At 45.1% G+C, this 12,990-nt stretch overlaps 1 protein-coding gene across 6 annotated transcripts in view; it reads left to right on the top strand.

The window, feature by feature from the left end:
• DVL1 (dishevelled segment polarity protein 1) overlaps positions 1-12,990 on the top strand; it is a 226,872-nt gene that overhangs the window by 189,064 nt on the left and 24,818 nt on the right. For 4 of the 6 annotated variants that reach the window (XM_040325864.1, XM_040325861.1, XM_040325865.1 and 1 more), the window contains 2 exons: positions 4,135-4,202; positions 6,486-6,635. In XM_040325864.1, coding sequence (XP_040181798.1) covers positions 4,135-4,202; positions 6,486-6,635 — 218 coding nt within the window. The remainder of the gene's footprint in view (positions 1-4,134; positions 4,203-6,485; positions 6,636-12,990) is intronic. The other 2 variants (XM_040325862.1, XM_040325863.1) reach the window with 2 other exon arrangements.

The following is a 12,990-nucleotide window of genomic DNA, read 5'->3' as shown; positions in this document are numbered from 1 at the left end:
AGGAATCATAATAATTGCATACAACTGGGTCATGACTGACAGAAAATCCATGTTCTTAGGATAAGTAAACACACAGGGGGACATGATAAGTGTAATTTGTACCAATGTGAAATTAGTTTACTCACTTTCCACGTATCTATGCAGTTTGCTCACTTTCCACGTATCTGTGCAGTTTGCTCACTTTCCACGTATCTATGCAGTTTGCTCACTTTCCACGTATCTGTGCAGTTTGCTCACTTTCCACGTATCTGTGCAGTTTGCTCACTTTCCACTAGGGTTGTCCCGATACCGATACTAGTATCGGTATTGGGACCGATACCCAGCATTTGCCCGAGTACTTGTACTCGGGCAAATGCTCCGATGCTTCAGCCGATACCTGGACAGTCAGGGTAATCAGTGCGGTGGGGGAGTTACAAGCACTGATCACCGCTGACTGTCCTCGTATCCTCCTCCAGCCCCCCTCCGTGTCCCCCCATACTGCCATCTCCCTCCGTGCTGCCATCTCTTTTTCCATGTTCCTGCCGTGTGCCCCCATCCGTGCTGCTGCCGTGTGCCCCCATCCGTGCTGCTACCGTGTCCCTCCATGCTGCCGCCGTGTCCCCCTTCCGTGCTGCCGCCGTGTCCTGCCGCCATGTCCCCCCTCCGTGCTGCCGCCGTGTCCCCCCTCCGTGCTGCCGCCGTGTCCTGGATGGAGACGATCTGTCAGGATGGAGCACGGCGGTAGGAGCCGGTAAATCCGGCTCCTACCTTTTCCGAATGTACAGAGTCAGTGATGACTCTGTACATTCACATAACTGAAACATCGTAAACTGTGTTTACAATGTTTCAGTTTATGAATGAAGAGAAGCCGCTGTCTTTTCTCCATTCATTTTCAGTACAGCTGAGGCTGCAGAGAAAGGGACTGGGGAATCTGTGTCCCTAGTCCCTGTCTCTGTCTCGGAGGAGAGATGTCAGAGGTCTGTTAAGACCCCTGGTATCTCACCAAAGCCCCCAACAGGGCCGATAAAAAAAAAAAGAATTGCAACACTGTAAATATTAAAAAAACTCATTGTAAAAAAATAATAATAATAATAAAACACACTGACACTGTCCATTCCCCCCCCCCACCCCTCTTAAAAAAAAAAGGAAGCATTGTAAAAAATAAAAATTGTAAAAAAATAAATAAAAAAAAATTGTAAAAAAAAACACTACTGACACATGTGCCACTGTCACATGAGATTAAAAAAAAAGTATCGGTAATTGGTATTGGCGAGTACTTGATAAAAATTAGCGGTACTTGTACTCGGTCCTAAAAAAGTGGTATCGGGACAACCCTACTTTCCACGTATCTGTGCAGTTTGGTATGTGAAATCGGGAGGCATTCACTTCCGCTTGTAAATGGCAGGGTGGATAATCCCAGCAGTTGTCTAGACTCTCAGGGTCCAGTGTTGCTAGTACTGATGTCCCCCAGGCTGGAACGCATGCCAGCTTCAATAGCCTGGAAGCTCAGCTTGGCTCTGCCTTCCAGAAACGTGTTAGTCTGGTGATTTCTTATTTTCCCGCTATGAGATAAGATATGGTGTATCGGGAATTAGAAGGTGTTGTATTATGACAAGCTTTGATGCATCTGTTGATTTGTGAGTATATTACTTACCACATTTGTAACAATAAAATACATATTTTCAGGAGAGTGCACTAGGCTGGTACGCCCTCTGTTTTGTTCTTTGATTTCAGCCTTACCTATTGTTGTCAGTCATTGGTTTATAATACGGGAAGGCCGCCGTATGTGCAAAAATTTCGCTCACACAAACCAAAGCTCGCCAAATGATCTTAAAATTAGGATTCCTAAGTAATGGTGCTTATTCTTTAGGGCTGGTTTACACCAGGTGTGTTGAGCTGCATTGATCAGCTAGATCAATGCAGGTTAAACGCAATGACCCTAAGGCCTCGTACACACGTCCGAGGAACTCGACGGGCAAAACACATCAATTTGCTCGTCGAGTTCCTTGTGAAGCCGCCGAGGATCTCGGCAAGCCAAGTTTCCTCATTGACTAACGAGGAAATAGAGAACATGTTCTCTATTTGGCCCGACGAGATCCTCGTCGGTTTCCTCGGCCAAAAGTGTACACACGACCGGGTTTCTCGGCAGAATACGCCTCCGATCGAGTTTATGGCTGAATTCTGCCAAGAAACTCGGTCGTGTGTACGGGGCCTGAGTGAACAATAGATGTTGTGAACAACACGTTGTTGCACATAGTGTTAAATTATTATTATTTATTTATTTTTGGCTTCAATGATCATTCAAAAATGACATAAATACTGCAATGCATTTTTACAATGCCTCGGTACACCAGCGTGCACGTGTTGTATTCAGTATAATGCATGCCTACTGGTGTGAATGAGCCTTTAATGTAAACTGGTAGCACCATAACCATAACCTTGGCTTCTATTCTGGACTTCAAGAGAAAATCAAACGGCACAAGAATAGCAAGCGATGCTGAAAGAGTGTTTTTTATTTTTTATGCGGTTTCCATGCCTCCCAAATGTATAAAATTGCTTTGGTGTGAAGGAGCATTAGAGTGGGCTCACATAAATACATTTTCAATGAAATGCATATGTCATTAGGTTGATAGTTTCCATGGCAACCAATTCCAATGTGTATTGCAATAAATTAGCACAGAAGTGACACAGGTATTATGAATTAAGAGAGCGGAATGGTCACTTAGATATTCGTGGCGGAGCTACAAAATGAGACCTGTGTTCACAAACAGATGCCTTTTCCAACAGACTCTCCTCAAACATTCATCTGGTGCAAAGACCTAACTAAACAGACCATTCATACTGCATAATATTGGTAAATTTAAATTATTTAGATTTACAGCCAGCTTGGAGCATGTGTGGGCAGCTTAATGCTACCTCACTCTATTCAGAACAAAATGAAAAGTTTCGGATGGAGGTGGGCTTGTTCCACATTGTAGCTTCATTGTACAGAAACTTTAGACACAGATTGTAAGGTATGTGACCAACTTTACAGCCTCTGTCCAATTGTGCCTTTAGTGGGGAGATTTCAGCTCATTAACCATCAGCATAGGAAGGGATGGGACATTTCTCTACTAAGGACACAGACAAAACACAAATTTTTAGTAGCATGGGAACAGCAGCTTACGAACCTCCACCAATCATTTTATTGCTGTGTGTGTGTTGGTGTCCCAATGGCAGCTGGACCCCCCATTTCTTGTATGGGTGTCAAAGGGACAGGAAGTGAGGAAAAATGCTCCCAGGGGGCTCAGACAGAAATTGTAATTCTTCCCCACTGGTGCCAAGCTGGACCTGCTGACTTGGCCGAATTTGAATCCATGTATGGGCTTCCTGTTTGTACAATCTACCGATCGACTTCTGTACACTCAGCCTGCCGAGTTGTACCGGATTGATTAGTTCCACTGGCTATACCTGGCAGCACTGATTACTGTTATCCGTGTTTCCCTGAAAATAAGCCTGGGTCTTATATTAATTACGCCAACAAAAGACACAGTAGGGCTTATTTTCGGGGTAGGTCTTACCATGTAATGTGCTGTCTTCTCTCCCCCTGTCCCTCCCTGCCTTTCAGGAATCCCCAGTGTGAACTGAGTTAAAATGCTTGTAAAATCCTACAATCCACTCTATTACAGTATTATATAATGTACAATGTATGTGTTCCTGTAATATAATTGTGCCAAATACCTTTGTTATAGCGCCATTCTGCGCTTCTGTGACCCGCCGGAGTTCTCTTCCCCGCATTTATATTACAGAAACACACATATTGTACATTATATACTCCTGTAATAGAGTGGATTTTACAAGTATTTTTAACTAGGGCTTATTTTCAGGGTAGGGCTTATATTGCAGCCCTCCTGGAAAAACGCTAGGTCTTATTTTCAGGGTAGGTCTTATTTTTGGGGAAACAGGGTACATAGTATAGTATACGCAAGTCACTGTCAGTACAAGCCTGTGCTCTAATTTGTCCAGTTTCTCAGATTTTACCACTACCAGCGCTGCATTGTAAATATCCTTTATCTAGAACTCTTCATCTATAGCTGATGGTTAGACTTGTGTCACAGAAATAATTTGCAGATATTAATGGATTATTATTTTGTGTCCTGTATTTCATATTTACAGTCCAATCAGCCTGACTGTAGCAAAATGCTGGGATCCCACCCCTAGGAGCTACTTCACCATCCCCAGAGGTGAGTGACATGTCCACCCTCACCAGTACAGCTGTGCTAGTGATCTCTATGCAACAGGTAGGAACATGTTTTAAGAAACATATGGCCATTGTTAGATGGAGAAGTCCACCTTTAACTCATCCTACCATAATTCTGCTCTCTATTACCTTTTTACCTGTAGGAGTGACACAGGCCATGTTGCCTTTGCCAAAGAGAAATTTTACATTTGGGTTTAACTTTATAAAGTCTAATGCCGCGTACACACAATCATTTTTTGGCATGAAAAAAACATTTGTTTTTCAAAAACGTCATTTAAAATGATCGTGTGTGGGCTTCACATAATTTTTCAGGTTCTGAAAAACGACAAAAAAAAAATTCGAACATGCTGCATTTTTTAACGTCGTTTTAAACTATGACGTTTTTCGGGTTGTAAAAAATTATCGTGCGTGGGCTATAACGACGTAAAAAACCTGCGCATGCTCAGAAGCAAGTTATGAGACATGAGCGCTCGTTCTGGTAAAACTACCATTCATAATGGAGTAAGCACATTCATCACGCTGTAACAGACAAAAAAACGCGAATCGTCTTTTACTAACACGGAATCAGCTAAAGCAGCCCAAAGGCGAATAGAACTTCCCCTTTATAGTGCCGTCGTACGTGTTGTACGTGTTGTACGTCACCGCGCTTTGCTAGATAATTTTTTTAAAACGATGGTGTGTGGGCAACGTCGTTTTAATGATGAATTTGGGAAAACTTCGTTTTTTCGACATGCTGAAAAACAAAGTTTTTTTTCATGCTGAAAAATGATCGTGTGTACGCAGCATTATACTTAACAGTTTGGTCCATCCAAAAGAAATATTGTAATCACTTTAAATATCATTTTAGGATGGTAGGGCTTAAAGCGGAACTTCACTCTGCAATAACCTCTGCCCCTCACCACTATTTCTGTGGGTTTTTTGTTGTTTTTGTATGGCAATCCCACCTCCTGCCGCCATTCTCACCTAAATGAGAATGATGTGTCCTCATCCTGAAGCCTCCTGGAAGACCCAATCACATATCCTAGGAGCCATTTCAAAGAGTGGCCTGGGGGGACAGAGGTGCATCACACAATCAGGGGCTAGGCTATCTGAACCTGGAAGAGGCAGCTGGCTGAAGAGGACGTAGATGGTGGCACTGGGCACAGGATGTGACACCTGAACAGCGGATCACTGCAGGACAACGCTGGATCTGCTGGGCAGGTGAGTATGTATTTTGAAGACAACCCAATATAACAGGTAAGGGGGATGGGGAGAAAAAAAGCACGGGCGTGGGGGATTGAGGTTCCATTGGAACTATTTATGTTTTAGTTATTGGCAGAGCGTGGTAGGTTACATCCGCCCCTGACTTCTCATACAGTATGCCTTACAGTGATGTTACATTTTTATTTTTTAAATAACAAACATGTCATACTTTCCTGCTCTGTGCAGTGGTTTTGCATAGAGCAGCCCCATTCCTTTTCTTCTCAGGACCCCGTCTGTGCTCCTGGCTCCTCCCCCCGCCGCTTGCTATGTGGGCACTGCCGCATTTCAGCTTCCGAGCCCTGCTCTAAACACGTATAAGACACATAGAGCCACGGCTTGCACCCGCTCTTTCTCCTCATTGGCTCCCACTGCTGTCTCAGCCAATAAGGAGAGAGACCAAGGACTGCCAAAGCTCTTGTGCACATTACTGAGTCGAGAGGGCGCTCAGGTGAGTATTAAGGGAGGCTGTGGGGGGAGCAGCACACAAATGTTTTTTTACCTACATGCATAGAATGCATGATGATAAAAACCCTTCAGCCTTTACAACCACTTTAAATACTCTGGCAGCAAGATCTCCTGACCAGGAAAGCAGTACTGAGAGGCAAGTGTGCTTATGAGTAGGAATGAGCTTAGGTTCGGTGCAAACCCAAAAGTTAGGTGTCACTGCTATGTCAATGAGCTGCGGGTGGGAGATTTTCTGCCCTGAAAGGGGTGGGGATTTTCCTGACATCAATGGCCATGTGCTCATATTAGGTCAACGATGTCATAAGCATCCCCGCCCCTTTGTGTTTGTGGAATCTCCTGCCCACAGCTCAATGGCCAAGCAATAACAGCCAAATTCCAGGTTCAGAATGACACGTGCACAAGTAAGCAAATCTGTCAGAGGATAAGAGAATACAAGCATAAGGAAAACTATTGATGAAAGTTGTAGAACATTTATCGCTTAGTGGGTTGTTGTGTCTTGTTGTTCCTGTCTCCCTCCTGATAACTCCATCTTCTTTTGTCTCCTTTGTTCTGTTTGTAGCGGAACCTGTGAGGCCGATAGACCCGGCTGCCTGGATCACTCATACCTCAGCCCTGACGGGAACATATCCCCGTTACGGTATGAGCCCCTCCATGAGTATCATCACATGCACCAGCTCCTCATTAACAAGCTCTATACCTGAGTCGGAAAGTAAGTCACACTGCAGCCCCCCACACTGTGCGCAGGATTGATCCTGCACCGGGGCAGCAGTGTAACCCAATACTAAAATCTTGCTAACCGGCCAAGCAGACTCACCTGTCATAATGCCTCCTGCTTGCTGCTTCCAACTAGATCTAGCCATGTAATAGATACTAATGCATGCAGTAGAATAGACATGAATGGAACTGCATAGAGTATAAAAAAGCAGACTATGGCTTTCTACCCACCATGCCATGTCAGATCCCAGCATGCTTTGCAAACTGTTGGCCAAATAAATAGGTGTGGTTTGCCTTAGATGGATTCAAGGAAGCCTGTGCTAAGAATGTAAGGAATCTGCCTTTATGAAAATACTAATATTTCTTGGACAGTCCAATTCTGTCGATACTTTCTGAGTCACTGACTTGGATCTTTGACTTTCTAATCCGCATGCTTGTTTTAGGTCAATGTCTCAACATATTGAATCCAAAGACAGCTTTTTCAGAAGGAGGACAGCAGAGGCTGTCTCCTTTTTTTTCTCTTAGTACAGATTCCCTTCAAGAGTTGATTTATAAAGAAACCACTCCTATGTTATATTTATTTGGCTATAAGCTTTCATTTCATGATCTACTTTATTATTGTTATTATTGTATAATTTTATAGCATTATAAACACATAAAGCATTATAATTGTATATCTACAGACCATTGCTGTAAATGCATCATCATTGCTGTGGCATGATGGCACCATCTAGTGGCTGCATTGGGGTCATTGTACATGCACAATGGATCTTTTGCACATCATGGCAGCAGGTGTCTCAAAAATCCTCTGCAACAGGGAGGAGCAAAGTCCACAGATTAATCTTCATGGTGAATGTAGAGGTCACATGTACACCTAGCCTATAGGAACTGGAGCCCACACCAGAATATTGAAATCTAAAATAAATTTAATCTCCATCAAAACGTCAAACAACTGTAATCACCAGCTGTTGACAAGGGTATTTTAAAGCAGTTTATTTTTGATTCTCCAAGTCTATTCTCTACACCAGGGGTGTCAAACTTTATTTCATCGAGAGCCACATCAGAAGTATGGTTGCCGTTAATGGGCCAGATCTATCTGAGGTGCACTACGTACAGAGTTCAGGTGTGCACTATGCACAGAGTGTATTTCCAGGAGTTTCTTAAGCACAGAATGCAGAGTTCAGAGGTGCACTACATGCAGGGTTTAGGGGTGCGCTACATTCAGAGTGCAGAATTGAGGGGTGCACAGTGTGCAACTCCAACTCCAACCCCCCATAAAGCTTACTTGCATCTCTAAACAATACCATAGAAATTTTCGGCTCAACTTACTGACCAGCCTGTCTAACCAACCGAATTGTCCTGTCCAACACTATACGTTAAACACAGGGGTTTAGTTTGCATAAACTTGCAAATACATGCATAAGCTACAGAGCCCTGTCAAGGCACCCCAGTATCTGTAATCCTAACTTTAAATTTTGAGAGCCTCCACAGTGGAAGCACATGCATTATAATGGGTAGGCAGGGGGCAGGTGAGCCTGGAGAGAGCCCACCCCTCCTTTAAAGTGATTTTTTAAATCAGAGCAGCCCGGATCCTCCTCTTCTTGGGTTTTTCTTTGCTGCTTCTAGCCCCTCCCTCCTTTGAGTGCCCTTCAGCCAGCAGCTTGCTACAGGGGGCACCCAAGCCGAGTCAGAGCTCGGTGTATCAATTCAGACATGGAGCACCGGCCTGGCCCGCCCCTTCTCTCCCGATTGGCTGACTGGCTTCGATTGACAGCCGCGGGAGCCAATGGCACCACTGCTCTGTCTCAACCAATCAGGTGGTGTGTCCTGAATGGCTGAAGAGTTTGTGGACATTGCTGGAAAGAGAAGGAGCTCAGGTAGGTAATAGGGGGGTGCTGAGGGGGCTGCTACACCACAGTTTTTTTTTATTTTAATGCATAGAATGCATTAAGATAAAAAAAACCTTCTGCCTTTACAACTCCTTTAAATGCACAGGGGCGCACATGACACCCAACATATAGCATCATGGCGGCAAAGGTGTCCAGTACGTCCCCAATGTTTCAACAGTACAACTGGCCATTGGCCTTTGCAGCAGGATGCACATGGAAGGGCACGCTCGCAAAACAAAACCAAAGAAATTCCAGTTTAGTTTGCCCACATTTGCAAATACATGCGTAAGCTACAGAGCCCTGTCAAGGCAACCCAGTATCTGTAGACTCCCTGCTGCAAAGGCCAGTTATAGGTGAGGACAGTGGCTATTTGTTTTTTTTCCTTGCATCTCTACTCTATCCTACCTGGCTCGACTCTGGTACCTCCCTGTGTAGGTGGCTCTGCCCTGCAGGGAGATTTCTGGAGAGCTGTCCCTGCCGCGAGAGTGCTCAGGGATCGGTTACATCCGGGAGCCACTGAGAGCAATGCTGTCCCTAATAAACACAGAAGGACTCTGTGTTTACAGTTGATAGCGGGGAGCGGAAATGCGAGAGCCAGAGTCGACAGAATGGAGTTGCATCATGTTCCGGCTGCCAAACTGTGTGCAAGGGCCACATAACAAGGCCAGGTGTCCCAAATTTGGCCTGTGGGACTTGTGTTTGACATATGTGCTCTTGACTTTTCAGCTATTTTTCAAACTATGATGAAAGGGGCACACCCCAAAATGGGTTGACTATCTATATCAGGGATATGCAATTAGCGGACCTCCAGCTGTTGCAGAACTACAAGTCCCATGGGGCATAGCAAGACTCTGACAGCCACAAATATAACACCTAGAGTCAGAGGCATGATGGGAATTTAGTTTTGCAACAGCTGGAGGTCCGCTAATTGCATATCCCTGATCTATATGAACTTTGATTGGATTAAACATATTTTGGATTTTCAAGCTCCGGCGTGGCTCTCCAATCCTTGTATCTTTCCCTCCAGTATCAGTTTCAAAAGGCCTTGAAAACTCATTGATTTAGGAGAGTGGTCAGCCCGGTGTCAAAACACTGGTATACTACCACTTCCACACATAAACCGCTTTGAGGACTCTGTGCCATCCAGGGACACAAGGACAGTAACACACTCTATGTAGCCTTTGTATTTCCACCTTACAGACTCTCCAGATATATGGTGTAATATTTAGCTGTCAGTATATAAACCAGGTTCTCCTACATAGGTCAGTTCACTGTCAAACTGTTTGCTTAGCTGGTGTGATCTCACTAATACTGTAGAATTTTTGTGCTTTGGGGTTTGTGTCCACATCTTTCCATTCTGTTTGTATTATGAAGTGCCTCTGTTCCAAATATTCTGATCGTCTATGGTTGAACACTGATGTCTGCTTAATAGTCTGTCTCTGTGTATGTGGGAGCTCAGCTCCAAACTCGGCTGAAAGGGATGTATATAAATTGCTTTATGTAGAAGCAAGATGTAGTGTAGCATCTTCTAATGGCATTGGAATTTTGCCAGAAATCATGTATAAGACTTTGAAATCTTTTTACATATTGCTGCTCACTATTATCTGAGAGATACACAAGCACAGGCATTACAAAATATCAATATGCTAACATAGAAATCATATATTGGGTATTCTAAAAATCTAAAAATAAACTGCTTAACCACTTAAGCCCCGGACCATTTTGCTGGCCAAAGACCAGGCCAATTTTTGCAATTTGGCACTGCGTTGCTTTAACTTTAACTTTGACTGACTCTGTCCATTCGGAAAAGGTAGGAGCTGGGTTCAGCGGCTCCTACCTCCGCTCTCCATCCTGATAGATTGAGGGGGGAGAGCTGCACAGGGGCGACAAGACGGCATGGGGGGGAGCTGCACGGAGGGGGACAAGACGGCATGGGGGGGAGAGCGGCATGGGGGGAGAGCTGCACGGGGGGGGGGAGCGGCACTGGGGAACAAGACGGCGCGGGGGGGAGAGCTGCACAAGGAAGAGCGACGCGGGGAGAGCGGCACGGGGGAACAAGACGGCACGGGGGGGAGCTGCACAAGGGAGAGCGACACGGGGGAGAGGGGCACAAGGGAGAGCGACACGGGGGTAGAGCTGCACAAGGGAGAGCGACACGGGGGAGAGGGGCACGGGGGAACAAGACGGCACGGGGGGGGGGGAGGGAGCTGCACAAGGGAGAGCGACACGGGGGAGAGCTGCACAAGGGAGAGCGACACGGGGGGTAGAGCTGCACAAGGGAGAGCGACACGGGGAGAGGGGCACGGGGGAACAAGACGGCACGGGGGGAGAGCTGCACGGGGGAGAGCGGCACGGGGGAACAAGGCGGCACTGGGGAACAAGACGGCACGCGGGAACAAGACAGCACTGAGGGAACAAGACGGCACTGGGGGGAGAGCGGCATGGAGGGGGAGAAGACAACACGGAGAAGACTATTAACTCCCCCCACCACCCCGACCTGACTGCCCAGGTATCGGGTGAAGTATCGGACCATTTCCCCCGAGTACAAGTACTTGGGAAATGCTCGGTATCGGTACCGATACCGATACTAGTATCGGTATCGGGACAACCCTAGTTTGCGAAAAGTTATAGCATCTACAAAATAGGGGATAGAATTATGGCATTTTTATTATACTTTTTTTTTTTTTTTACTAGTAATGGCGGTGATCTGTGATTTTTATCGTGACTGTGACTTTATGCCAGACACATCGGACACTTTTGACACATTTTTGGGAACATTGTCATTTTTACAGCAATCTGTGCTATAAAAATGCACTGATTACTGTGAAAATTACACTGGCAGTGAAGGGGTTAACCACTAGGGTTAAAGGGGTTGTAAAGGTACGATTTTTTTTCCCTAAATAGCTTCCTTTACCTTAGTGCAGTCCTCCTTCACTTACCTCATCCTTCGATTTTGTTTTTAAATGTCCTTATTTCTTCTGAGAAATCCTCACTTCCTGTTCTTCTGTCTGTAACTCCACACAGTAATGCGAGGCTTTCTCCCTGGTGTGGAGTGTCGTGCTCGCCCCCTCCCTTGGACTACAGCAGAGTAACACAAATGGAAGGATGATTAAAGAACTCTGAAACAAACAAGTCTCTAGACTGTTGATCAGTAGAATCAATTGGATGAGCATTCAGTGGTAGTCGGGTAACAAATCCCTGCAGTTTATTCTTTCACCTTCCTGAAGAAGACCCCTCTGTCCATTGTGTCCAGTCACCTGTCTGAAGGAGGAGGTGATATCGTATTGTATTACCTATTGTATGTCTGGTGACATTGTTAGCCTGCAGTAGCTATAGCCTTTGCTCATTCTGATTGCAGCCCTCGTGTTCACTCACGTTAATGAACAAGGCAGCTTTTTGTACAATAAGTAACTACAAAGATGTCATTATTATTTGCCTGCTAATTTAAATCTCCTGGTTGGAGGTATGCAGGGTTAAAGCACACATGTCACCAAAACACAAGAGCAAGCTGCATGGGCAACATAGACAGTAAATCAACCTTTCTCAATCAGGGTGTTGTGGTACTCTTGGGTTCCTCCAGTGGTTGCTAGGGTCCTTCAACAGTTTCCCAGGTAATTTCTGAATCTCAGGATGCCGCTTACACTGATGATCTTTTTAGGTATCTTAAAAAAGGGGCATTCATTCCCATGCACCAACAATGTAAGGAGCATTCTTCCCACGGACCGCTTTTGTATTGGGTGCCCTACCACGTCTGACCAGCAGATGAAAGGTGCCCTTTTCTCACTTTCCACCAGTGGATTGGAGCATTTCGCTCACCGCTAAGGACAGGGGTCTTCACTGACCTCCAATAAAAGGGGGCCCTTTTTAAAGACCATCTATGAGGGAACACTACAATTTTCACTGCCTGTTTATTTTCTGGCCATTATTAGTATTATTATTGATTTAATTGCATTATAATTACAGTAGTTAAAACAATTTTGTCAAATAGAGCATCTCAACTTACTGTTCCCGCTAATGTACCATGAGCTGTAGATATAGTAATTATTAGCAGGGCAACCCTGGGATAGGAAAGTTATTTAAATGTTTCATTGATGGATACGGCCTTTTACACATGGTCGGTCCAAACCGGTGAGAATGGTCCAACGGACCGTTTTCATCGGTTCACCGCTGAAATGGTCTGATGTGTGTACACACCATCAGTTCAAAAACCGATCGGGTCAGAACGCGGCGACGTAAAACACACGACGTGCTGAAAAAAACTAAGTTCAATGCTTCCAAGCATGCGTCGACTTGATTCTGAGCATGCGCGGGTTTTAAACCAATGCTTTTCTGTACTAACCATTGGTTTGGACCGATCGGGCAGCGGTCCATCGGTTCGGTTTTGAAGCATGTTTTAAAATTTTGGACTAAAGGAAAACAGACCGATGGGCTATACACACGGTCGGTTTGGACCGATGAAAC

The sequence above is a fragment of the Rana temporaria genome, chromosome 10 (genome assembly GCF_905171775.1).
Source record: "Rana temporaria chromosome 10, aRanTem1.1, whole genome shotgun sequence".
NCBI lineage: Eukaryota > Metazoa > Chordata > Amphibia > Anura > Ranidae > Rana > Rana temporaria.
Note: the sequence above shows the minus strand (reverse complement) of the source record. Positions and strands in the feature narration are given on the sequence as shown.